Source organism: Microcaecilia unicolor, chromosome 14 (assembly GCF_901765095.1).
Source record: "Microcaecilia unicolor chromosome 14, aMicUni1.1, whole genome shotgun sequence".
Classification (NCBI taxonomy): Eukaryota; Metazoa; Chordata; class Amphibia; order Gymnophiona; family Siphonopidae; genus Microcaecilia; species Microcaecilia unicolor.
In genome coordinates this window covers 41,569,819-41,597,697 of record NC_044044.1, presented here as the reverse complement: position 1 = coordinate 41,597,697, position 27,879 = coordinate 41,569,819, and the positions used below count along the sequence as shown (strand labels likewise).

At 44.7% G+C, this 27,879-nt stretch overlaps 1 protein-coding gene across 2 annotated transcripts; it reads right to left on the bottom strand.

Moving 5' to 3' along the window:
- Positions 1–197: 197 nt before the first annotated feature.
- LOC115457881 (carbonic anhydrase 14-like) lies at positions 198–27,879 on the bottom strand. Of its 2 annotated transcripts, none has more exons than XM_030187553.1 (11): positions 27,691–27,879; positions 24,952–24,972; positions 19,902–20,081; positions 15,960–16,072; positions 13,122–13,217; positions 11,771–11,837; positions 5,450–5,607; positions 3,615–3,738; positions 1,960–1,983; positions 1,145–1,229; positions 198–735 (listed from the first exon to the last, which is right to left on the bottom strand). In XM_030187553.1, the coding sequence occupies exons 1-11, from the start codon at positions 27,752–27,754 to the stop codon at positions 645–647; spliced, it is 1,023 nt and encodes a 340-aa protein (XP_030043413.1). In that variant the 5' UTR covers positions 27,755–27,879; the 3' UTR covers positions 198–644. The 2 variants fall into 2 exon arrangements, with proteins under 2 accessions (XP_030043413.1, XP_030043411.1); XM_030187551.1 differs by having other exon boundaries at positions 15,933–16,072; positions 27,691–27,878.

The following is a 27,879-nucleotide window of genomic DNA, read 5'->3' as shown; positions in this document are numbered from 1 at the left end:
ACCCTACAGCGCACAGAACTGGCCAGCATGGGCTATTTTTTATTTCAAGGATCTTGAATGACAGAGAACAGTTTCCAAATAATTGGAGGAGAACCCCAAACCCCGTGCCATAAGATTGATCCAGCTCTCTGGGACTACCCGAGTGTTCTCGAGGTGGGAGACTAGTGTGAGCAAGAGAAGCCAGGGATGCTGTAGGAAAGATTGACAGTGGCCAGGCTAAAGGCACAGAGCTGGCAGATTTATTTAGTGGCTTTTTCAAGCTGTGAGGGAGTGGGATCTGGGTAAGGAGGTCCTGAGCAGGGTGTAGTATTCCTGCTGGCTCTCAAGCATAGTGTAGGATGGTGGGGTAACTGCACCCTGTGCTGCATTCCTCTCTAGGGCAGTTTCCCTACTCTTCTGGGGGAAAGTGTGTGGTGGTTGAGTGGGGGAAAAGGGGGCAGAGCCTTCACACTCGCACCCAAGTAAGTGCAGTGGAGATGGAATAAAAACAGGACTGGAGTAACCTGTCCCCAGAAGGTAGGACCTGCTGTTTCAGAAGTGCTCAGTCGCCCTCCTTCCTCCTCAAAGTTTCTTTGCCTGTGTCCATTTGTGTCTAGAAGGTCCTCCACCTTTTGCAGTGAAGGGTCTTCAGGGTGTGGAGGAATTCAGGGCTGCTGTGTGTCTGAGGCAAGGTTGCTCATCTCAGGGGCACCAGGAGAGGACTTGAAGACCACGACATTGTCCTTCCTCTGTGCACTAGCAAGAAGAGCAGAAGAAAGATTGGTATCTGAAGGAAGGTCTCAGGCTGCTGTAATCATTTAGAAAGAACAGGGTTTAGGCAATGTGAGAGGAACAGAAGGTAAAGACGAGAGAGGAAGGAAACGCGGCAGGAATCCCAACAGTCTTGCAGAGGAGTAATATCTGAGCTGGTCTCACTCTCTCTCTCCTTTCCACTGCCTCTCAGCATGGAACGGTCACTCTTAGCCTTTCTGCTTACTCCTTCCCACCTGGCCTTCACCTTTCCCTCTTGCTTTTGTTCCCTTCGAAGGGTGAGGCCACCTTATTTTCCAGGCTTCCTGTCTGTCTCTTAACGCTATCACCAGACTGAGCAAAAGGGAGGAATCACCTTGTTGGAAATGAACTCACTGAATCAAGAGAGACTCACCGGATCCTCTTAAGAAGGAAGTAAATGCTAAGGCTTAGTCCCAGCAGGCCCAGTGTAGTCCCAGAGGCAATAGCAACAATTTCACCTGTTTCCAGAGAGGAAAATTAGGCATTTAGGAAGCATTACGAGCTAGCTGTAGTGAAATACAAGTCAGTCCTACCCTGGTGCATGCAGGGATCTGAAGTTTCAGCTTACCATTGTCATAAGTACATAAGTATTGCCATACTGGGACAGACCAAAGGTCCATCAAGCCCAGCATCCTGTTTCCAACAGTGACCAATCCAGGTCACAAATACCTGGCAAGATTCCCAAAAAGTACTAAACATTTTATACTGCTTATCCCAGAAATAGTGGATTTTCCCCAATTTAATAATGGTCTATGGACTTTTTCTTTAGGAAGCCGTCCAAACCTTTTTAAAACTCTGCTAAGCTAACCGCCTTTACCACATTTTCCAGCAGCGAATTCCAGAGTTTAATTACACGTTGAGTGAAGAAAATTTTCCTCCGATTTGTTTTAAATGTACTACTTTAGCTTCATCGCATGCCCCCTACTCCTAGTATTTTTTGGAAAGCATAAACAGACGCTTCACATCTACCCGTTCAACTCCACTCATTATTTTATAGACCTCTATCATATCTCCCCTCAGCCGCCTTTTCTCCAGGCTGAAGAGCCCGAGCCGATTTAGCCTTTCCTCATAGGGACGTTGGCCCATCCCCTTTATCATTTTTGACGCCCTTCTCTTCACCTTTTCTAATTCCACTATATCTTTTTTGAGATGCGGCGACCAGAATTGAACATATATGTGCTCACTTACCTGCAGAGTACACACAGAGGGCACCTGGAAACAACCAAACAGAGAATTACTACTTCCTGTGCGGTACATTCATGTTACAGAGCCAGCTGGTGTATAATGTATCTAGAGTGGCCAGGAGAGGTCCAGAAGTGTTACAGAGCAATGGAGGGCCATGCTGCAAGGGGGGGGGGGGGGGGGTGTACACTGCCATGCTGCCATGAGCCTATGTAACACTGTTTACATCAAACTGTACTCAGATGTTCCACAGTTTCTTAAAAAACAAAAGTAAGATCAGGTTTACATTTTCAGTGGTTTTTATTCCCAGACAAATAAAAGGCCTTCTGTTCTTTCTGACATCTTTCTACCTGTCTCTCTCCCTTCCTACAGCAGAATCTTCTACCTGGCATATCTGTCTGGTGCTGCTGAGAGAAAAAGAAGATTTTCAAGAGCTGCAGTGACGTCCCTGTCTGTTTGATGCTGGAGTTTGTCCTGTTAGAGTATATGAGTTTAGCAATTTTAACGTGGGATGTTACTGCATGCTGAACCCATTTCTAACATGGCAGTAGACTTTTTTTTTTTTTTTCAGGTCATTCAATACTGTTCGTGTTAGTGTATGTTACCTTAAAAAAGTTAATTCAGGAGCCCTTACTGCTTCTTTTAAGTGCAGCCATGTTAATCCTGTGTTTATCAGTTAGTATGCACTAATGCAAATATGCTAGCTGGTTAACACACCCATTCCCTGCCCATGACTTACTCCCTCCTAAAAAAATATTTTAAATGTGCAGTTAGCGGGCTCTAATTGGCAAGTTACTGCCCACGTTAAGTGCCTGTTAGTGCTTATGTAGAAAGGAGAGGCAGGAGGATAGATGTGCATAATTATCAGTTTGGGTATCTGAAATGCCTAAGAAGGAGATTTCTAGAATGAGGTGTCATGATGAGGTCCCGCAGGGCTAGACTTGGTAGTAACATTAGAAAATGTGCCTTCCTTCCAATGGTGGTGGAATGTGTGGAAGAGCTCTGAGAAAAGACGGCGGAGTCTATCACGGTAACAACCTGAAAACACTCGGGATAAGTGCAGGGAGAGCTGGAGATATGAGGACCTGTATGAAGCCTGGACCAGGGTGGACCTTACAACCATTATCTGCCCTTCAGTTCTGTGCTTTCATGTTTCACCTATTCCCAAATACCAAAGGTTAATTAATAAAGGAATATAGGTTCATTTTTATTGGATAAATACATTTTTTACTAGCTTTTGGAGGTTAGAACATGAGTAGCCATACTGGGTCAGACCAATGGTCATTCTAGCCCAGTATCCTGTTTTCCAAACAGTGGCCAAGCCAGGTCACAAGTACCTGACAGAAACCCAAATCGTGGCAACACTCCATCCTACAAATCCCAGGGCAAGTAGTTGCTTCCCATGAGTGTCTCAATAGCAGACAATGGACTTTCCTCCAAACGCTAGTGAAAAACCAATTAAGGTATTACCTAATATTTTCTTTTTTAATTATTATTATTATTGTTAACTTTTAAAGTGGACAACCACAGCTATCACATTACTGTATCCAACTCGATAAGAAAACAGAAACTGTCAAGACACAGTATGACCACCAGAGGGTGTAGTGTGACCAGGACAAGCCAGTCTGGGCAGAGTCCTATTTACACTGCCCTGTGCTTACCCACGGGGAAGGAACTGTACACTAGTCTGTTGTTCAGTGACTGCAGGTTCCGGAAATTATTTTGCAGTGGAACTGGGACTGGATTGGCTCCTGTGGAATAAACAGCATGCTGCAGTTTTATCAGCTGTGGGGAAAAAAATGTGAAAGAGAATATGAAAGCGGTTTGGCCCCCGAGTTCACTCACCATGGCATAAGAATGTAAGCCAGGCTGCGTCAGACCAAGGTCCATCAAGCCCAGCATCCTGTCTCTGACAGTGGCCAAGTTGGGTAATAATAACATTTTTCTATTGCTATAGGACAAAAGCAGTAATGTACCCCAATTCTAGAAACTTGCATGTGCAAGTCATAAAATACTGCAGTTAGTGTGCAACTTAATGGTAATTTAGCTAGTAATTGACGCAACCAATTATTGGCTAGAATTAGCATTAATGGCACTAATTTCAAGTATATATGCAACTGACATTAGTATTCTACAAATTCCATAGGGTGCAAAGCAAGAGGGCAGGGGCATGGCTGGGTTAGGGATGTGTCTAGCACTTATGTGTGCAAGTTCTAAAATATGACCAGTTACGCGCCTAATGGACAGCAGTCAGATACGAGCATTTTACACCAGCCATTGAACTAGCGTAGGTGCTCACATCTAACTGCAGCCTTGCGCTACTAGAATTCATGCTTAAGAACATAAACATCGCCATACCTGGGGCAGACTGATGGTCCATCAAGCCCAGTATCCTGTTTCCAACAGTGGCCAATCCAGGTCACAAGTACCTGGCAAGATCCCAAGAGTAAAACAGATTTATACTACTCTTGTTAGTTTTAGTGTTGTTGTATGCTGGGGGGTTTTTTTTTATCTGTATACTTCTGCTCTCTGCCTTGGATAAAGGTGGATTATAATTATAAATAATAATAAATCTAAATTTTTTACTGCCTGAAGACATATCATCAGAAATTGTAGGTCTTTGTGATTGATGCAGTGATTGGAAGAACAACTGTAGATCTGTATAAAGTCTAAACTGTACATCAAAACAGCAACAGATTTGACAAATAGGACCCGTAAATGTGGAATACCCTTGTGGGTAAACTCATCCAATCTGAAAACTAATTTCCTATCTTAACTCAATAAATTCTGTGTAGAAAAAAAAAAGACATAAGCCAAGTAAGAACTTTTTTCCCTCAGTCCCCAGAGCTTTTAAACTGTCCATGGAGAAACCGTATCAAAAGCTGCAGAGATGTCCAATGTAACCATGAAATATTCAGTGCCCTCTATCAAATCCCCCTTCGATGGACTCAAACACAGAGATCAGGAGAGTCTCCGATTAATATGTAGGTCTAAAGTCAAACTGAAATATATTTAACAAGTTATTTGCTTCAAGGAAGTCTTGCAGTTAAGTAGGCTCACTTTTTCAACATCTGTGAGGAGACAGGATGATAATTTGCGGAGTCATTTACATCTAAATTGTAATTTGTCAAAAGTGCACGCACAGTTACTTGTTTCAGCAGGTGCAGAACTGTTGCATCTGAGAGTTTTCTTTTCTCCAAGCTGAAGAGCCCTCACCTGTTCAGTCTGTCTTCATATGGGAGGTTTTCCATCTCTTTTCTAATTTTTCTCTGAACCTTTTTTCCTTGCACTGTATCCCTTTTGAGATGGGGATGGGGCAGAGAACTACACACAATATTCAACTCTAAACTGCAGAAATGAATCCCTCCCTTCCTGTAGATATTACAGGCTGGAGTGGTTACTCAAGGCATGGGGAGAGGAGAATCAGATGTGTGCGTATATTTTACACATTACGCTTAGCAGACACGTGGGAATTAGGACAGATACTTTTGGCTACCTGAGATTCTGCGATTTGCACCTTCTGGTTGAAGACAGTCCACAGTACACTTTCATAGCAAGGTGGTGTGGTCAGCGAGCCCCTGTAGCGATAGTACTGGTCCAGCTGATCGGGGAGCAGGTTCCTCACATTGAAGGATGGAATCGAGACCTCCTGGCCTGGGGTACAGGAAAGAACGAAGGTTGATACTTCCAAAGATGCATCTGTGAAAAGGGTTATTGGGAGGGGGGGGGGGGGGGTCCCTGAAACAAAACCTGCATTTCTCAATCATTCTAGGCCTTATTTTATTTTATTTATTTTATTGCATTTGTATCCCACATTTTCCCACCTATTTGCGGGCTCAGTGTGGCTTACAATACATTGTATTGATGGAAGTACAATTTGTTACAGCTCGATTGTGGTTACATTGTTAGGCATTGAGTTTAAAACAGAGTCTACGTATCGTTAAGAGAATAGTACAATGGAACAGAACAAAGGAAGAACACGGATTCTGATAGGACTATAGAACAATAACGCGAAAACGTTCGGGTATAGCATTTTTACCTGTAGATTAAGGTTTAAGTGTGTTAAAATGAGAGTACAGATGAGAATGTATTGATGTATTACTAACAGTGTGCATGAACTTCATGTGTTTTGATCCTTTCGATAGATTTTTTGAAGAGATGAGTCTTCAATAGTTTGCGGAAGTCAGTCAGCTCGTAGGTCGCCTTCAGGTTACGTGGAAGTTTGTTCCAGAATTGCGTGCTCATATAAGAAAAGGTTGATGCGTGCATCACTTTGTATTTGATGCCTTTGCAATTAGGGAAGTGGAGGTTAAGGAAAGTTCGGGATGATCTTTTAGTGTTTCTGGGTGGTAGGTCTATTAAGTCAGACATGTAGGCTGAGGCTTCACCGTGAATGATTTTGTGGACTAGTGTGCATACTTAAAAGTGATGCGTTCCTTGAGTGGGAGCCAGTGTAGCTTCTCTCGTAAGGGTTTCACGCTTTCGTATTTTGGTTTCCCGAAAATGAGTCTGGCAGCTGTGTTCTGGGCTGTTTGAAGTTTCTTTAGTATTTGCTGTTTACAACCTGCGTATAGTGAGTTGCAGTAATCCAAATGGCTAGTACGAGTGATTGCACTAGGCTGCGGAAGACGGATCTTGAGAAGAATGGTCTTATTCTTTTCAGTTTCCACATGCTGTAAAACATCTTTTTGGTTGTGTTGTTTGCGTGATTTCGAGTGTTAGGTGGCGATCAATAGTGACTCCAAGGATTTTTAAAGTTTCTGAAATTAGAAGATTTAGTTTTGGTGTGTTTATAGCGGTGAATTCATTCGTGTTGTATTGGGAGGTAAGTATCAGGCATTGAGTTTTTTCTGCATTCAGTTTCAAACGAAATGCATCTGCCCAGGTGTTCATGATGTGTAAGCTTTGGTTAATTTAATTGTAGATTTCTTTAATGTCTTGTTTGAAAGGGATATATATTGTTACATCGTCAGCGTATATATGTGGGTTAAGGTTATGGCTTGCTAGAAGTTTTGCCAGGGGTGTCATCATTAGGTTGAAGATAGTTGGTGAGAGGGGTGATCCTTGCGGTACTCCACATTCTGGTGTCCATGCTGCAGACGTAGTTGAATTTGATGTGACCTGGTATGAGCGTAAGGTTAAGAACCCCTTGAACCAGTTTAGGACATTGCCTCCGATGCCAAAGTATTCAAGTATATGTAGTAGGATTCCATGGTCAACCATGTCACAGGCACTTGACATGTCAAATTGTAGAAGGAGTATATTGTTGCCGGTTGCAATCATTTGTTTACATTTAGTCATTAGTGTAATTAGTACTGTTTCGGTGCTGTGGTTCGATCGGAATCCTGATTGGGCATCATGCAGTATTGAGAACTTGTCTAGATAGTTTGTAAGTTGTTTTGTTACCATCCCTTCGGTTATTTTGGTTATTAGTGGTATGGATGCTACTGGTCTGTAATTAGTTATTTCACTTGCACTTTTCTTTGCGTCTTTGGGTGTTGGGGTGAGTAGAATATTTCCTTTTTCTTTTGGGAAAAGTCCGCTTTGTAGCATGGAGTTGACATGGTTCGTTAGGTCTGTTGTGAATTGTTGAGGGGCTGATTTCATGAGGTTGTTTGGGCATATGTCTAGTTTGCAGTAGGATTTGGCGAATCTTTTGAGTGTTTCAGAGATGAGGATTTCTGATAGTAACATAGTAACATAGTAGATGACGGCAGAAAAAGAACTGCACGGTCCATCTAGTCTGCCCACGATAAACTCATATGTGTATACCTTACCTTGATTTGTACCTGTCTTTTTCAGGTCACAGATCGTATAAGTCTGTCCAGCAGTATTTCCCGCCTCCCAACCACCAGTCCCGCCTCCCATCACCGGCTCTGGCACAGACCCCGTATAGGTCTGCCCTCCCCTATCCTAGCCTCTCAACCACCAACCCCTCTTCCCCCCGCCACCCCAATTTCAGCTAAGCTTCTGTGGATCCATTCCTTCTGCACAGGATTCCTTTATGCCTATCCCACGCATGTTTGAATTCCGTTACCGTTTTCATCTCCACCACCTCCCGCGGGAGGGCATTCCAAGCGTTCACCACCCTCTCCGTGAAGAAATACTTCCTGACATCTTTCCTGAGTCTGCCCCCCTTCAATCCCATTTCATGTCCTCTCGTTCTAACGCCTTCCCATCTCCGGAAAAGATTCGTTTGCGGATTAATACCTTTCAAATATTTGAACGTCTGTATCATATCACCCCTGTTCCTCCTTTCCTCCAGAGTATACATGTTCAGGTCAGCAAGTCTCTCTTCATACGTCTTGGAACGCAACTCCCATACCATCCTCGTAGCTTTTCTTTGCACCGCTTCCATTTTTTTAACATCCTTCGCAAGGTACGGCCTCCAAAACTGAACACAATACTCCAGGTGGGGCCTCACCAACGTCTTATACAGGGGCATTAAAACCTCCTTTCTTCTGCTGGTCACACCTCTCTCTATACAGCCTAGCAACCTTCTCGCTACGGCCACCGCCTTGTCGCACAGTTTCATCGCCTTCAGGTCCTCAGATACTATCACCCCAAGATCCCTCTCCCCGTCCGTGTCTTTCAGGCTCTCCCCACCTAACACATACGCCTCCCTTGGATTTCTACTCCCTAAGTGCATCACTTTGCATTTCTTCGCATTGAATTTTAATTGCCAAACTTTAGACCATTCTTCCAGCTTCTTCAGATCTTTTTTCATGTTTTCCACTCCCTCCGGGGTGTCCACTCTGTTGTAAATCTTGGTGTCATCCGCAAAAAAGGCAAACTTTACCTTGTAACCCTTCGGCAATGTCACTCACAAATATATTGAACAGAATGGGCCCCAGCACCGATCCCTGAGGCACTCCACTACTCACCTTTCCCTCCTCCGAGCGAACTCCATTTACCACCACCCTCTGGCGTCTGCCCGTCAACCAGTTCCTAATCCAGTTCACCACTTCGGGTCCTATCTTCAGCCCTTCTAGTTTATTCAAGAGCCTCCTGTGGGGAACTGTGTCAAACGCCTTGCTGAAATCTAAGTAGATGACGTCCATAGCACGTCCTTGATTTAATTCTCCTGTCACCCAGTCAAAGAATTCAATGAGATTCGTTTGGCACGGTTTCCCTTTGGTGAAACCATGTTGTCTCGGATCTTGCAACTTATTGGCTTCCAAGAAATTCACTATCCTTTCCTTCAGCATGGCTTCCATTACTTTTCCAATAACCGAAGTGAGGCTTACCGGCCTGTAGTTTCCAGCTTCTTCCCTATCACCACTTTTGTGAAGAGGGACCACCTCCGCCGTTCTCCAATCCCTCGGAACCTCTCCCGTCTCCAAGGATTTATTAAACAAATCTTTAAGAGGACCCGCCAGAACCTCTCTGAGCTCCCTCAGTATTCTGGGGTGGATCCCGTCCGGCCCCATGGCTTTGTCCACCTTCAGCTTTCCAAGTTGTTCATACACACTGTCTTCCGTGAATGGTGCTCTATCCACTTCATTCTCAGGTGTACTTTTGCCAGTCCCTCTCGGTCCTTCCCCAGGATTTTCTTCAGTGAAAACAGAACAAAAGTATCTATTTAGCAAATTGGCTTTTTCTTCATCATTTTCTACATAGCGTTTTGCTGCATCTTTTAGTCTCACAATCCTCTTTTTAGTCTTTCTCCTTTCACTAATATACCTGAAGAAGTTTTTGTCTCCCCTCCGTACATTTCTAGCCATTTGTTCTTCCGCTTGCGCCTTCGCCAGACGTACCTCTAACTGGTGTGGTGTCTAGCAATTTGTTCACAAGGTAGAAGAATTTGTGTGTGTCTTTGTAGTTTGGTCCAATCATTGTCTTGTAGTGTAGTCTTTCAGTCTGTTTTATGGTGTATTTGTATTTCCTCCAAAGTAGTTTCCAGGCATTTAGTGTTTGTTCATCCTTCTTTTTGTTCCATGCGCGTTCTAGTTTCCTAACTTGTGTTTTGAGTTTTTTCAGCTCTTCAGTGAACCATGGATTTGATTTTTTCCTAAGTGGATAGGGGCGATTTTGTCTAATGTTATTTTACATATATCGTCCCATTCTTGGAGGAATTGGATGGTGTCTGGATTTGTTGACCATTCATTTTGGTAGATCTGCTGCCAGAATGTTGTGGGGTCTATTTTTCCTCTCGTGGTGTATGTTGTTGTTCGCTCATGTTTGTTGATTGCGCTTCTGTGTATTTTTCGCCAGTGAAGGGAGACTGTGCTTTATTGTGGTCTGACCATAGTGTGGGTGTCCATCTTGTGTCAGTGACTAGAATAGTTGAGTCTGGGTCGAATTTGTGTGTAATAATGTCTAGTGTGTGTCCTTTTATGTGTGTTGGTTGAGGGTTAGGTGCATGTAGATCCCAAAGTTTTAGAAATTCTTTGCATTCTCGTGTTCCTGTTGAGGTGTCGTCTTCAAGGTGTAGGTTGATATCTCCTATTATGAGGATGTTTGAGGCAGATCCACATGTGTTTGAGATGAAGTCCATAAGTTGTGTTTGGGCATCTTGCCACTTTCCTGGTGGCCTGTAGAATAGAATAGCGTTGAGGTGTTCTAGTAGGTTTGGATGATTAATTCTTGTCGAGGCAATTTCAAGTTGTGGTGAGGTGGATTCACCAGTGGTTGCAATGGTGAACTCGGATTTGTAAATGATAGCTATTCCGCCACCTCTTTTTCCATATCTTGTCCAGTGGGTGATTTTGTATTCTGGTGGGCATGTCTCTAAAATGGCGGGGTCTGTAGGGCTGTGGAACCAGGTTTCTGTGATGAATAGGAGGTCTAAATTGTCTGTGGTAATCCAGTCTAGTATATCTACTGAATTGCTTACTGCTGATCTTGCATTAATGTATCCTATTTGGATTGAGCAGTATGGTTCTGTAGGGGGATTCGATGTGTTTATTTTATCAGAACAATATTTCTGCTGGTGAGCATTCTTACTTCTCAGGCAGCTTGGCTGCCAATTGCAGCTAGATTCATCAGTCCTGGATTTACCCCATTACATGGAGGGACTGGTAGTTCTGATTTCCCTACTGCATGCCATAAGAAAAGCAATAGTAGAAGTCCCAGCATGCAGTGGGGTAAACCCAGGGCTGAATCCATTTTGAATGATGAATCTGGATCTGGTTCGTAACCTTACAGCAAAGCCCACTGTTATATAGCCAGGCAATTTTACCATGCTTACCTGGATATTCCCTTCTGAGTTTATTTAACAAAGCCTTCACCCCTCACCCTCTCTAACTAAGGTTTTTTTTTTTTTTTGCTTTGTTTTCTCTTGTGGAAAACAGGGATATAGGACTGCAGAGCTTTGAAGTGCCTAGTTCCAGGAGAGAGACATTTTGGTCAATCCTGCTTTTGAACTTACACCCCTAAAACAGTACTGGATTTGTAGTCTCTGATTCTACCTATTGAAATCCATGCTTCAGGTCCCATAATGCACAATAATAAAGTTGTTAGAAAGCCAGGACTGGCCTAACATCTCCCCCTTGGAATTGGGTAACTTGGTTCTGGATTTCCTGCAGCGGTGTGTGCCTCACAGGTACATATGCTTTTGGGAGGTGAGGGTAACTCTCTGGGTTCATAGAAACAACATGACAGCAGATAAAGACTATATTTAATGTATCCAATTTGCCCATCTACACTGACTGCACAGTTCTACACTCTGTTCCTCTCCCTCGGTGCTTGTTCCAGGTTTCCTTCCACCACGTTTGCTCTCTGTAAAACAAAAGCCTTGCTTAAATTACCCCTATCCCCCCTTCACCCTCATCTTCTGATCCCTCATTCCAGAATCTCCTGTGCATTCATACCTTACCTGGATACTTAATGTTTTCCAGGTAGCTGAGGATGCTGTCGTAGCTCAGATTCGGCCCCTCACCAACCTAAAGAAATGGGAGAGAAGAGGGATGGGATGTATCTGTTGAGCTGGATTCTCTCCACAAGAGAACTTGTTCTAATAGAATGGTTTTTAACGTGTAATGTTTTATCCTGTAATTTCCACTGGACAGACATTTTGTTCAGTGGAATATGAAAATTTGTAGAGAGACAGCATGAAGCACTCAAGTGAACAGTGAGCTACTGAAACAGATCTGGGCAAGGTTGCTAGACCACCAGTCACTCTGCCTGAAGGAAGGGGCAGATTGATTTGAGGTCTTGTGGCTGATGTTCTCCATCCAGACTGTGCATCTTCTTCAACTGTGAAAAGGCACTTTACATATTACCCCTCCCTGACTGGAATTGGTAAACATCTGGGAGCCCTGTCCAGTTCTCACTGCTAAAGTAAAACTACTTCCCCCAAGTAGTTTCAGGATCGTGGGGGTTCACAAAGCTGAGAGCAGGGACAGGTCAGGCTAGTCCTCTGGTTGACTTATGGCCTCTGTGGACATATGTTTATCCTCTCCTACCTTAGCTGAGATAATATTTAACCATCTCTCTGACTTCATGTGCAACTTTCTTTAAATCAGTCACCTTACTTTCTAATTCTTCTTACTGTCTTACCTATCTATATGTTCCATCTTTGCTTTACCCATCCCTATCAATTAAAATGTTCTATTACGTATTATGTTGACATTGTAAGTAGCAACTATGCCATACTTTGTATTATTTGAATATTTTTACTGGTGTAATTGCCTATTGCTCATGTTTGATCCATTCTTACCGTACACTGCCTTGAGTAAGTTCCTTCAAAAAGACGGTAAATGAATCCAAACAAATAAATAAATAAATAAATAAATAAATATAGTGCACTTTATCTCCTCTGTAGCCTTACTTTCAGGAGGTGGGGAGGGTTAGCCCATCCCAGCTTTAACACTGAGGATTAAAGGATGTGCCATTTAGATGTCTGAACTGCCTCATCTGGCTCCTTTCTGGCAGGTATGAAGCTTCTTCAGATCTACCCCTCACCCAACGTAAAGCTTGTCACTTTATCTGGAAGGTTGTACCTGTATTATCCTTACTTCAGCCCTGTATTGGCTCCTTCTGGGCTTTGGATGACTACCCCATCCTCCTCCAAACATTTTAAACCCATCAGTGATCCCATTCCATCAACTGACAGCTTTGGGGAGGGGGGAAGAGAATGTTTCCAAAACCTCTTTCTGGACCAGTTGAGAGAGAAGAACCCAGGGAAATGTGGAGAGGGCAAGGCAGGGCCACAATCTCTCATGTACCTCTATCAGAACTCCAAGGACTGCAAGGCCTTCCGGTTGATCTTTGGCTTCCTCTGCGCTGCCATAATCATCAGAGTTGTAATGCACAACATGTAACTGAAAAAAATAATAAAAGGGAGGGGGGAAGCAGGAGAAGAATGTAAAGAGTTCTAGGACCAGGGTCCTCCCTGTATCTCCCCCTCCCAACACTCTACCTGTAGTCCACCATCTGCCCGTCCCTACTCCCCCTCACAGTCCAGCATTTCCCCTTCTCTATCTACCTGTTGGCTAGCATTTCCCCTACCCCTCCATGGTCCAGTACCTCCTTTTCCCTTGCCTATAGCTCCCCACCCATGTTCAGCATCTCCCCTCTTCTTCCCCTCCAGGGAAGATGTCCAGCATCTGTCCTTCCATTCCCTACCCCCCACCCCATACACACAGTCCAGCATTTCTCTACTGACCCCTTGTAACCTAGCATCTCCTTTCCCTACACTTTATAATATAGCATCTCCATTTCCCTTCCCTTTGTCCTTCCCCCCATATTCAGCATCTCCTCTTCCTTCCCCCTCCAGGTGTCCAGCATTCTCCTACTCCTCTCTCCCCATTGTGTCTGACATCTCTCACTCTTCACTTTCCCCTGCCACCACAACTCTACCTCTAGGAAACAGAGCAGTGATGGGGCTTTCAGAACTCATGCATGTGTCACTCACAGTATGCCACATCCTACTCCCTCCAAAGTGAATTTCCAGGTGAAGGGGTAAGAGCAGCAGGTTCTTGAGTGCATGCAGGTACTCAAGGACCTGCGGCACACTGACAGTGGCTTTGCTGGTGCCATCCCCCTAAATCCTGCTGCCCCAAGTAGATAACCAAGTGCACCAGTGGTAGAGCTGACCCTGCTTAGAGTAAGAGAAGACCGGAGAGAAAGATCACATGCTCCCATCCTGCCTATTGCACTAATGTTTACTCAGGAATGCGGTTGTATAAGTGTTTTCAAATAAATTAGTATACAAGAGCAACCAGTGGGAAAGCAGATTAGTGGCTGCCCAGAATACAGCTGTGCTCTGATGGCTTTGAACTGGGACTGAAAGGGGAATATGTTTTTTAATTGTCTAATTAACTTTTTTTTTGTTATTCAAATCAAAGGACCAGGGCCGACATTACAGACCCTGCTGTAGAAGGGACCTGTGGTTTTTTGAAAGGCCAGCTACCTCTGTATCTTAGTAAAAAGTTTCATAATCTACCAAAACACCATTACTGACTTTATAAACGTTTATGATATCCTCATTCACAGCACAATATTTGGTTTAGAGTGTCACGTGACGTGACCCAGGTCAACCCTAAATGCTTGTGCTGGTCCTGGTTTCACTGCAGTGCATACAGGGACTTATAGTTTGTTTTAGAGAGGTCAGAGCGACAAGTCTGAAGATTGGGGGGGGGGGGGGGGGGACACCCCAGGATTAGATCAGATAGTTAGGACTGGCCTGGCCTGGGCCAGGTGGTGACCGTAACTTCATGTTCATTTCATACTGTAGCCAGATTCTCTGGGTCTTGGCAAAAGCATTCTGTTCCCCTCTCCCCCCAACCCCCTTCTTGGATAGTGGAGTCTCTAAATCCATGGATATAACAAAGAGGAATAACACCAGGGCTGGTTCTGCCTGACCTTTGGGATCCAGTGCTTACTGGCAGCCCTGGCTGAAGGAATGGGAAGGAGGACCCAGATAGGCCTTGTTTTCTTGTTTTTTTTCTGCCTGCTATAAGCTGAGCCATCGGCCCACACATTCCTTGATGCGAGTGCACCTGAACAGAGACCTCTCTTGCTTTAACCTCCTGATTCTGCTAATCTTCTTGCTGAATAAGTGAGCAACTCTACCCTGTCAAGGTGGGCGGATGCTGAGTGATAGGTCCAGGAAGCCAGTAAACCACAATCACCCAACGGCAGCATTCTACCCCAGCTAACTGATTTAATAGTATTTATGACTAAGGCAAAATAATGACGCTGCATTTCTGCCTGGCCTAAGAGACTTAGACATTACATGCATCTTTCAGTTAAGGAAGCTCTGAATGAGGTGAAGGTCAAAAGGACAGAATCAAGGAGTAACCTGAGAAATATTCTTTATGGAAAGGGTAGTGAATTTGTGGACTGGCCTTCATAGGATGCCAATTTGTCAAAATTATGGGGGTGCTGGACACAATGTTGGGGGTGCCTAAGCACACACAGCACTCACAGAGCCGGCTCCTATGCTTCCAGTAGAGGTAGTGGAGATGAAGACTATCTGAATTAAAAAAAAAAAATCTTGGGACAAGTATATAGGATCTCTATAATGGAGAGGAAGGTATAGTAGATGGCATGGATGGGTAGACTGGATAGGCCACATGGTCTTTATCTGCCTTCATTTTCCTCTGTTTCTATCTCTGGTAGAGTGAGTGTTCTTTTGAGGCTACCATCCAATCTAAAGGGTAAATTCCTATGGAATATGCACTCAACCCATAATGTTCATATCTGTTGGTGTTGCTTCTATATCGGTCTATTACTAGTTGCCACTGAAAAAAATGTGGGCAAATCTAACACCTAAAAAATTATATTGCCTCTCCCTTGGAAATGTATCATCCCAACTGTATTAAATAGATGAGGATAGTTTAAATGGGGAGGAAATTTGACATCTGGGTGGCTCCCCCCACCCCCAAGGAGTTCAGGAGTGGAGCTACCTCTGTGTGACTTCACTCTAAATCTTCTTTGCCTCTGTGAAGTTTAGCCATCCTAATTCTGGTCATGCTACAGTGTGGAAGGCCAGCAAAGCACTACCTTGGCTATGTTGAGAAATGACCCCCTACCTCAGCTGAGAACGCCTTCCCGTTCACCTGGTGTTCAGCTCCCCCCTTGATATCGCTGTTGCCCCAGTGCAGGTGAAGTTGTGTTGTTGTGTAGTTGTTTGGGAGTCTGAGACCCATGCTGGGAGGCAGATACACCTTCACTGGTCAAGGGAGATGACAAGGACAAAGATATTAATTAGCAGAAGACTCAGGAACAACACTGACATTTCACGTGTATCTGATATACCACCAATCTCAGTAAATCTAAGCAGTTTACAATAGAGAATGTTCAGGGGAAGACGCAAACAAACTATATTACATTAGGGAGCCTAGGTTATAGGAAAATTCCTTTCTGGAAAGGATGGTGTGTGCATGGAACAGTTTTCTAGAGAAGATGGTGGAGATCAAAACAATAACAGAATTCAAACAAGCCCAAGTGATTTACAGCTGTGAAGAACTGAGAGAAAACAAACAGAGATCATTGTTCCAGAAATTAATTGGACAGTTTGTGTGTCACACTTGAGATCCTTACATGGGTGCCTGCTCAGGCTCATTCAACAAGTGAGGCAGCACCTTTGCAGAAGAACAGGATAACCTGGTGTTAGATTTTATGTGGTGCAGCATCAGATGAAGGAAAATGGTACAAAGTGAGATGAACTGGATGCCCTGTGAGAAGGCCTCAGCTCTGTGAAGTGGCTCTTTAATGATCCTTCCACAATCTGTTCAGCGGGACTCTCGGTGTAGGAATTCTATAAGGATGCTGCATGTAAATTTTCCAGGCCACCTGAAGTCCCTTTATTCAGACCTGATTTCAAAGCTCAGGCACTGCCACGTCTCTGGATAATTCTGAGGTTGGTCACATCAGGGTCAACCGAATCCCTAATGTTGAGCACAACACATCAGTCATTGACTGTCTTGAGAAAGGCCTTCCTGGCTGGAAAGGAATCAGACACAGAAGTCCAGAGCCTGAGACACAAACACAGCTGTGAAGTTTTCTCTGGTACAGTTTATCCTAAGACTAATGGTCCCCATATTCTTGGTCTTTCTGTGGAGAATAGCAGTAAGAAGGGTGGGCCATGACAATATCGATGCTCTTCAATGACCTTCAGGAGAAATGATATTAAAAGACTAGTAAAAAAGGCCCGTTTCTGGAAGAGATTAAACGGGCACTAGCAAGGTTTTCCTTGGAGTGTGTATGTTTGACAGAGTGTGTGTGAGAGAGAGAGTGAATGTGCGTGTGTGTGACAGAGAGAGTGAGACTGGGTGCGAGTGTGTCTGTGAGAGAGAGTGTGTGTGTGTGAGATTGAGAGTGTGTGCCGGGGGCGCCCCCCTCCCTCCCAGTTCCAGGGTCGTTCTCCCTCCCAGTTCCAGGGTCATCCTCCCTCCGAGTTCCAGGTTCTCATCCCCCTCCCTCCCTCCCTCCCTCCCTCCCTCTGAGTTCCAGGGTCCCTCCCTCCCTCCCTCCGAGTTTCAGGGTCCACCCCCTCCCTCCCTCCGAGTTTCAGAGTACCCCCTCCCTCCCTCCGAGTTTCAGGGTCCCCCCCTCCGTCCCTCCCTCCCAGTTCCAGGTTCCCCCCTCCCAGTTCCAGGTCGTCGTCCCTCCCTTCCTCCCTCCCTCCCAGGCAGCACGAACCCTACAACCCTTCACTGCCACGGAGTCAGCTTCAGAACGTTGGAGGTGCTTTTTATTGTAGTAGATACTAGCAAAGTGGTAGCAGTTAGCTGCCTGTAGTGTTTGCAAGGCTACACCATTTTAGCCCGGATCCCAGAATTACACGACAAAACTCAGATTGTTAATCAGCAGAGTGTAACAGAGATAAAGGATTCACTGGATTTAGCCATGTTCTAGGGCTGCATTCACTGGATTTTTCTGTCACTGCCGTAGTAAAACACTGAATGTGGTGGAAACTGCACTGTTCACCATGGTCATGGTTTGGATGGTTGTCCGCAGCATGATGGGCAGAGGTTTCTGGTAAATTCTGCGGTATGACCTAGAGTATTGCTGTACCTCTCTGTACAGTGGAGGTTTCTCAGTCTCAAAGGTGTCTGTATGTTTTACATACATTGGTTTAGATTAGACTCCTTCACTTCAAACTTTGATACATGGGTTTTCTTGCAAAATGACTGCTTGGGAAACACTTTTAGACCAATTCTTGCATCATGGACTCATTCAGCCTTTCACTGCTCCCCTTGTCTCTTCCCCTTTCCTCAGTGCACACACACAAAAGGCCAGTTGGAAAAGATCTCCATTGGTTTCTTGAATAATGAAGGAGATGGGTTGATCCAGCTGGAAAGACCCTCCTAAAGGGACAAAGACTTGGAAGGCAGTGACTGAATGCAGGGGAGGGCATGCATGGGATAGTAGGGTGGGTTGTCCATGAAGAACAAAGGAGGGCAGCTTGTCATGAATTAATAGGGTTGATTTCCCCATAGTAAGGACAAATTATAGTAGAGAGTTTTATAGGATACCACGTGAAGTGCATGGATATATATAGACAGTAATGTAATGCAGGAGTAGCCTACCACAGTGCTTCTCACCCTGTCCGGGAGGCACACTTAGCTACTATGGTTTTCGCATTTCCACAATGAACATGCCTGAGATAAATTAGTGTATAGCAGAGACCCATCATATGCAAATCTATCTCATGCATACTTATGGGGTATTCCTGAAAATGGGACTGGCAAGGTGTGTCTCCAGCACAGGGTTTGAAAAGCAGGGGCGTAGTGTGCCAGGAAGCCCAGTTCAAATCCCAGAGTGGCTCCTTGCTATCTTAGACAAGTCACTCCACCCTCCATTGCCTCAGGTACAATCTTAGCTTGCGAGGTCTTCTGGAGGCAAGGAAATCCCTAGTGGACCTGAACGTAACTCAATTTTGTGAGCTGAATCCAAAATAAACTACATATCAGGAGGGCAAATTTGAGAAAAATCTAGCTTGAGGAGCTACTCACAGGTGATGCTCAAAATGTAACACCAGCACTAGAGTTGATTAGCACCAGACTAGCACCGCGTTAGTGAACGCAGAATGCTCAGAGAACTCTAGCACGGAAAACTATGTGCATGCCAAAGATTATCACAAACAGCACTCTAATATAGTCAAACATGTTAATGAGGCCATTTCCTACTCCTTCCCAATGCTCAGAGAACAAACCACAAAACAAAGCTGCCCTACTTCTGGAGATATGAGTACGGTCCTAGATTTCTGACCACCCCATCCTGGTACATTTGGGACATGCGGGTACTGATTTCAATAGGCAGGATCAGGTACTACAAATCCCACACTGCCTTGGGATTAATGTCAAAATTAGGACTGTCCCGGAATCTCCAGCCTGGAACTGGGTAACTTGGCATTTCTGCTATTACGAACTGCAACATTACAAGAAGCCTATCATCTTAAAATTACCACAAGGTAAGTGCAGCAAGTTACCATGCATGCAAAGTCCTCATCCACTGCACTGGACATGCCACTCCCTGGGTTGTTTGGGACTGGAAATGTTATAGAGGCTGTATTCCCAGTTCTTGGGAAGGGAATCTTGGCCCTCACTTGACAGCGACATCTGGTGGTCAGAAACAAGGCCTATGTTTCTAATTTTTCTAGAAGGTGCCCAGGACAGTGTGTGACGATGACCCCTAATCCAGGGCCATCGCTGCAATGACCAGATGAGGCATGGAGCAAATATGAAATAAAAGGATATCCCTGGGTATTTGTGAATGAATATTCATGGTGTCGGATCCCAGTCCTGGTTCTGATTGAGTTGGAGACTCAATGGAAACTCCTGGGTGAAGAGAAAAAATCCATAAACCTAAATCCAGTGGGTTCATTGTGTCAGAATTATTTCTGGGCAGCAAAAGAATGGGGGTGGATTGGGTATGAAGGCTGAGCCTCCCCTTCAGGTAGAGATGTGACTATCCAAAGGCTGGTCTGAAGCACGCACATGAGATGGAGCCATGAGATACCTGTTCTAATAAAACCCACAGAGCTGCAGTCCTACCTGTGTGCCCATCATTACGGAGGAGGAAAGTAGAATCCTCTGGCTCTCTGTATCCATGCGACTTAAGGGGTTGAAGGGATGCATCATAGATCACACAGCTGGTTTCAATATTGATTGGCGATTGTGCCTTCCCACTACATACTGGGTAACTGTCTGACCAGTGGTTCTGTCCACGAGGGCCTGATGAGAAAAAAAGTTCCAGTTAATCAATTCATTCACCGATTAACCTATTGATCTACTATCTGTAAATCAGTATTCACTGCTGCTTCCCAGGAGTAAGGTAGTAAATGATGGCAGATAAAGACCAGCATGGCTCATCCAGTTTGCCCAGAAAGGTGGCCAGGGTTGTAGCTGTGACTCCCACTCACTTTGTTTCACTCAACCCCTGTTCCTTTTTTTTTTTTAATATGAAAAGTCATTTAAGTTTTACTGTGAGTGGAAATGCTCTCTAGTGTACTTTTATTCCATCTTCACGCTAGAGATAATAAATACAGATTACAGTGGCAGAGAACCGCTCGCTGCCAGTTTCCCAGGAGTGGAGCCAGACATAATATCCAAAGGTTACAATGGCCAAGAGCTGTACTCACCAATGCTTGCTGCTGCTAAGGATTTGTAGAAGTCTTTTAAAAGTAGGAGTAAGTTCTTAGATAAATAAACGTAAATGAGACTCATCCCTAGTGATGATATCCAGCACTGCCACCAGCCACAGTTCTGCACTGCCAGAGGGGGTCCCAGTACATTCAAATAAAGATCATTTATGCACATCACAAAGCAGTAGAAGAGGTCAAGGGAGTTGGTAAAATGCCTATCTGCTTTCAGATTAAGAGACATATTTCCTCTGTCTTTCTGGATTCACAGCTAGGGGAGAGGACAAAAAAGAGGTGGCATTCTGATCACATAAGCAGAAAGCTGGGTTTTCATACAAATATTTAAATGTAGTTAGGTCCTCTCTATTCCAGTCACTGACTTTAGTTCTCTCTTTCAGATTGACACTGTAGGGCCAGTGCTAGGGGAGGAACTGCATTGCTGAAGGCATTAGCTACCCGGTGTGGATACTGCAGGGCCACTGCTAGGAGAGCTGCATCACTGGAGGCACTGTCCTTCCAGTGCAGATACTGAAGTCAGTGCTAGCAGAGGAGCTGCAGCACTGGAGACACTGTCCTTCCAGTGTGGATACTGAAAGTGCTAGCGGAGGCACTGGCATTCTTCCAGTGCGGATACTGAAGTCAGTGCTAGCGGAGGAGCTGCCATCACTGGAGACACTGTCCTTCCAGTGAGGATACTGCAGAGCCCCTGATAGTGGAAGAAATGCATCGCTGGAAACACTGTCCTTCCAGTGCAGATACTGCAGAGTCAGTGATAGTGGAAGAGCTGCATAAACTGGAGACCCTGTTCTTCCAGTATGGATACTGCAGAGCCAGTGTTAGGGAAGAAGCTGTATCACTGGATACACTGTTCTTCCGTGCAGATACTGCAGAGCCAGTGATAATGGAAGAGCTGCATAACTGGAGACACTGTCTCCAGTTTATCTTGTTTATCTTGTTGGGCAGACTGGATGGACCATGCAGGTCTTTTTCTGCCGTCATCTACTATGTATGTTACTATGTTACTGTCCTTCCAGTACAGATACTGCAGAGCGCCAGAGCCAGTGGTTAGGGAAGGAGGCTGCATCGCTGGAGACACTCTCCTTCCAGTGCGGATACTGCAGAGCATGCTGTTCAGGTGGAGTTAGTGTAATGTAATGGATTTTAGAGATTGCTTTTCAACTCTATCTGGATGACTGGTGGTGTACTCGCTCATTACAATTATTGTTTATTCTGTATTGTGTAAAAATGATTTGGAATGTAGAAGAAGATAAGACACAGCTCTAATCAATTTGGTATGTAAAGAGGGAGGTGGAGCATGTTTCGAGTTCAGACTGGCCACCTGGACTAAGAAACATGTGACCACATTCCCACATGCTCAAACATATTTTGTAGGCTTGTTTACCAAAACAGAGAAATTCTCAAGCATTCTGTAATTTTCCTTAGCTTTGAACATGAGTTCTAAGCCTAATAAAAAAGGGACTTTCTGTCAGTGAAATTGGGAGCTCATCTGTGAGTAACGTACATACTGCGCAGAGAACTATGTTTCCTGGTCAAAAAGACTCCTGCCTTTCACTGTGAACAGGGCCCTCCCAGCTGATAAGAGCCTAGATGTAGAGATTAAGTAATGTATGATGTACGTATAATGTATTATTGCTTCTTCTCCTGGTCAAGAGACTCATAGCATAGCTTGGATGTAGGGACCAGTGATGAAATGATTGTTTCTTTTGAACTATAGACAGGTATTGTTTCTTTTCAGTTATATAGCTTAGTCTTTGTGTATCTTAGACAATAATGAACCTCTAATAAAAGTCTCATTTACCTAATACGAATCCAAAAGAATCCACAGTAATTATTGAGTAGTCTGTGTCAGTGAGGCAGACTGTAAACCCAGGTCAGAACAGCCTTCCAATCATGGAAGGCTGTTCTGACCTGGGTAGCAGGACGTGTTAGACGAATCTGACAGTCTTCCTCAACTGGGTGACCAAACAGTGGATTGGGAAGGGCGCTTGATGTGGTATACTTGGATTTCAGCAAAGCCTTTGATACGGTTCTGCACAGGCGACTGATAAATAAATTGAGTTCCCTCAGTGTGGGACCTAGAGTAACTGATTGGGTAAAAAAATTGGTTGAATGGTAGGAGACAGAGGGTAGTGGTAAATGGAGCTTGCTCTGAAGAAAAGGATGTCGTCAGTGGAGTACCACAGGGATCAGTCCTAGGGCTGGCTCTTTTTAACGTCTTTGTGAGCGATATTGCAGAAGGGCTGTCTGGTAAGGTTTGCCTCTTTGCAGATGATACTAAACTCTGCAACAGGGTGGACACCCTGGAGGGTGTGAATGACATGAGGAAGGACCTAGCGAAGCTAGAGGAATGGACCGATATTTGGCAACTAAGGTTTAATCCCAAAAAATGCAGGGTCATGCACTTGGGTTGCAAAATCTTGAGGGAACGGTGGTGAAGTGCTTCAGTGTATGAAGGAAGAGCGGGACTTGGGGGTAATTGTGTCTGATGACCTTAAAGCTTTCAAACAGGTAGAAAAAGCAACGGACAAAGCCAGAAGGATGCTTGGGTGCATAAAGAGAGGCATGACCATCATGAAAAAGGAGGTGATAGTGTCGTTGTATAAGTCTCTGGTGAGGCCCCATTTGGAATACTGCGTGTAGTTCTGGAGACAGCACCTACGGAAAGATATAAACAGGATGGAGTCGGTTCAGAGGGCGGCTACGAAATTAGTAAACGGTCTTGAATGCAAAAATTATAGGGACAGGCTTATGAACCTCAACATGTATACGATGGAAGAGAGGAGATATGATAGAAACGTTTAAATATCTCAAGAGCATTTATGTACAGGAAGAGAGCCTTTTTCAAATGAAGGAGAGCTCTGGAATGCGGGGGCATATGACAAAGTTAAGAGGGAATAGGCTTAGGAGTAATCTAAGGAAGTATTATTTCACAGAAAGGGTGGTGGAGGCGTGGAATGGCCTCCAGGTGGAGGTGGTGGAGTCGAGGACTGTTCCAGAATTTAAAAAGGCATGGGATAAGCATGTGGGATCGCTTAGGAACAGGAAGAATTAGGGGTTACAGAGGATGGGCAGACTGGATGGGTCATATGGCCTTATTTATTTATTTATTTATTTATTTATTTATTGCATTTGTATCCCACATTTTCCCACCTTTTTGCGGGCTCAGTGTGGCTTACAATAGGATATGAATAATAGAAATACATTTGTTACAATTTGGTTATGGATTACATTGTGCAAAGGTATAAGAGACATTCAAATATCAGATTTGGAATATGACAATGGGATATCAACATAGAAGTAATTGGAAGGGGGCAATGGGAAGCTAAAGGGTAGTGTTAGACAAAGACATATGGTGTCCATAGTTCCGTGGATAGGTGCGTGATAGATTGGGGTGCGGGATGAGGGATCAAAGTGGATGTAAAATGCATTGATGGATAGTGAGTGTGGACTCTATGTGAGTTGGCTCTTTCCGTAAGTTTGTTCAAACAGGTGAGTCTTTAGTAGTTTACGGAAGGAAGCTTGATCGTCAATCCTTCTCAGGTTACGCGGTAGTGTATTCCATGCCTGCGTGCTCTTGTGGGAAAAGGTTGACGCGTGCAACGTCTTGTATTTCATATCTTGTATTTCATATCCTTTATCTGCCGTCATGTTTCTATGTTTCTAGGATCTTAAAAAACTTTAAGTACAGTTGGAGAAACATTTTGTGCACTGCAGGCATAGTCCTTGGTACAGTACTGCAGACTCCTGACTTCCAGCAGTTCTGACACCTCTTGGCATTAAGGCTAGAAGGAGAGCTTGTGGTGTCTTTTCACCAGGAAGGGGCAAACACCCTGTCATAAACATGCCCGAAGCACAGGGGCACAGAGGCTTCTTCTGAATCTCTGCTTCCCAGCCTGGGCATATAAAGGGAGGGGGAGAGGCTTTCCCTCTGCCTTTGCTGATTAAGAAAAATGTTTCCAGCAAAATAATTACCATGGCAAAGGGCCCCATTCAGATGCAAAGGAGGCCAGCCTGAATGGTGCCACTTCCTCCTCCAATCAGGGCTGAGACCCTTTGTCCATTTAATTTGTTTGTTGTACAAAGCTGCAGATTTAAAAGAAAACCATCCATAGTACTTCTCTCCAGGACAGGAAATCCACAATATACTCTCTGTTTGATAAACAAAAGATGAAATATTCACCTGGGGAGTTAGATTCTTAGCCCAGGACAGGAGAGATTAAAAATCTGTCTGTAATGTCTCTCTCAGACTCAACATTAAATTTCCATTTGTACTGTGTTTTGATCTGCTTCATAGTAAATCCTCAGTAATGCTTTTGATATATTGCCTTTACCTGGTACAAGCAAAGCAGTTTACAGGCACTGGCCTCAGCAAATCTATTGTCTCCTCATTTAGCAGAGACATCTCTGCCCAGATTTGCTCCATAAATTGGCTCTGTCCTTACCTGTGTATGTCCACTGAGCACCTACAAGAAGAAGAACGAAAGGGTGTTAGGAAGCAGGCAGAGGCGATTGTAAGGTCAGTCAGAATATGAGGCTCTGTCTCTGGAAACAGTAGCAAATTATATATCTGGGACAATATTCAGCAATCACAGTCGACACAGCAGTCAAAACATATCTGGATAATCAGTGCCAATATCCGGATAGTGCTGAGATGGTCCAGAAGGACATTCAGAGGTAATATCTGGATAGTACAGAGGAGATCTGTAAGGGATATTCAGAGGCACTGTCCAACAGGGGCGGACTGACCATTCAGGCAACTGGGCACTGCCCGAGGGCCCAGAGGCTCTGCCTGGATGCCTGGCGTGCCACTGGTGATCTAGTTGGTCAGCGGGGGGGGGGGGGGGAACATATTCTTTCCTGCCTGACCCACGGGGCTGCCACTATTCCCTCCCACCCAGCACCACCGTATTTTAAAAATGGCAGCCGAGACTCCCTGCGGAAGTCTTGCGAGATTGTCAAGACCCGTTAGACTACTGCGGGAAATCTTGGCCATTTTGAAAACATGGCGGTGTCGGCAGGTGGGGGAATACTGGCAGCGCAGTGGTCAAGACATAACATGCCTCCCACCCCCCGCCAAGGAGACCACCAGGACCCCTCAGGTAGGACCGGGGCAGCGTCTGAGGTGGCGGGTGGAGGGGGGGCCCAGACCACCCTCAGTCTGCCCCTGCTGTCCAGTTAGTACTTACCCAGATAGCAGGTGCTGTTTTATGGATAAATGCTTTTGAATATTGAGCCTTACCAGTTCTATAGCACAGGAAATATTTTCAGAGGTAAGCTTAAAACTTGCTTCTGTGGACTTTGGACTTCATGCCTGTGCTTCTCAGATCCAGGTGAAAAATAAGTTTATTTACTATAAATTAAGAAAACCCTCCATTCCCATTAAAACAGTAATTCCTCTTAAACACTTCCATTTAGCCTTGAGCACATATGACTGGCAGTCGCAGAGGTGCCAAGTCACCCAGTTCCAGGCTGGAGATTTTGGAACAGACCTAGATTTCTGCCCCCCCCCCCCCCCATCCTGGCTGGTGCATTTTGGGACTCACAGCACTGATTTCAATGGCCAGGATCCCACACACTTTTGGATGTAAGATCAAAACCTAGTCTGGCCAAAAATTCTCAGTGTAAAAATGGATAACTTGGCATCTCTGCAGGTTCTTTGGACATGATAAAATGGTACCAGGTAGCAGCTCTTCTGAGGGCTTTTGGGTTTTAAGAACAATCCTGAGGGTTTTGCCTGAGGCACAAGGCAAGGAGCAGGTGAAACATCTGAGATCCACTGAGCCCTCTCCCTCCTCACCTCCTGGATTATACTCAGGCCACAGCAGGGCCTACCCTATGCTACGTGACCTGCCCTGGGTTCAATAGACATGGGGCAAATGTGGCAGATTTCTCTAGAGAAAAGCTCTTCTAAATCTGTCCTTTGTGTTTCTCTCAGTTCTGTTTGGCCTTCAGTTAGGGCTAAGGGACCCACCGGTCCCTGCTCTGCCACCGCAGCTCACAGGCATAGTGGATTTTCAGAATGGTTTGGAGGCACCGGGCCAGACTTTGAGTTATGCAGCAGAAAACATGAAAACCTGAGTCCTAATATCTTAAATCCCTACAAAGACAAATGCATGATTAAGATCAAATACGATAGACTCCAGAGGTTAGAGGAAAGGAAATGTTTTCTCTCCAACTCAGACTGTACCCAAGAGGTAGAGAATAGATCAGGTCCCAACGAGGTCCCCTCAACCCCTCAAGTGTGTCATGTTTACTTTGCATGAGAGAATGTGTTGCATAGCTTGAGATTAAAACTGCACAGTAGAACATTCTTAGTCCTAAACTGGGACAGACAATAAGTATCCCATTACTCTCCCCTCTCCAATGTTTTAAGGAGTCTGGCAGCCTCCAAACGCTCTCCCACCCTCATAACAACATCTGGATATACTATACACAGTACTGAGGTCATCACAGAAACGCTACCCCTTCTAGCTAGAGTTCGAAAACTGATTTTTAAGAGACAGGTTGCTCTCCCGCCCATCCCCTGCTAGTTGAATCCCTTCACAGACACAGTGTGATACTCGTTATGGTTGCAGAAACTGGATTAAGGAGTTACAAATACCAAAGTACAACAGGACAAAGGGTAACCGAGATCTCAGGGTAGGTTTCAGAGTGGGCTGCTGACTCCTCAGTATATGTTTAGGAGATAAATATGAGGAGGGGCTGACAATGTGTCCAGCAAAATCAAGTCTGTACGAAATATGTGCAAATAGATCCTCAAGGGCACAGGAATGCCACCCTGACCGGTCTCTGCTTTCAAAGGATCACCCCTTATTTTCTGTTGATTAGTTTCTAGATGGCAGCTGTGTAGCAGGCTCAGTGCCCGGGCATTTGTGACAGGTTTTGAGCACCATTTCTCCTAATTTTGAAAGCATTGGTCCAAGTTGGACTGAACCCCTTTCCCCAGAAGCTTTGGTGCAAAAAATCCACTGCATTGGTCTGACAGTTCGGGACAACCAAAGCAGGTGAACCATTTTGCAAAAGTCTTAAATCACAGACAGAGCATAAATGGAAAATTTGCCACCTCCAAAGCAGGTGAACCATTTTTCAAAAGTCTTAAATCACAACCAGGGCTTAAATGGAGTTTGCCACCTCCCCAAATCCTAACTTGTGCCTCTGCAAACAGAAAGCCACCCACTCACCATCTCCCTCAGCCAGTACCAGGTGTAACATCTGTAAGATGCCAAAGATTAGCAGCAGCAGCATCGTCCTCCCAGATATGCAGGGGTAAAGTCCACTGCCATATGGAGACTCGGAGACAGAAAGGACAAATTTCCCTGACAGCCTGGAAGAAAGGATTGCCTTTCTGCACTCCAGAGTCAGACCTCAGT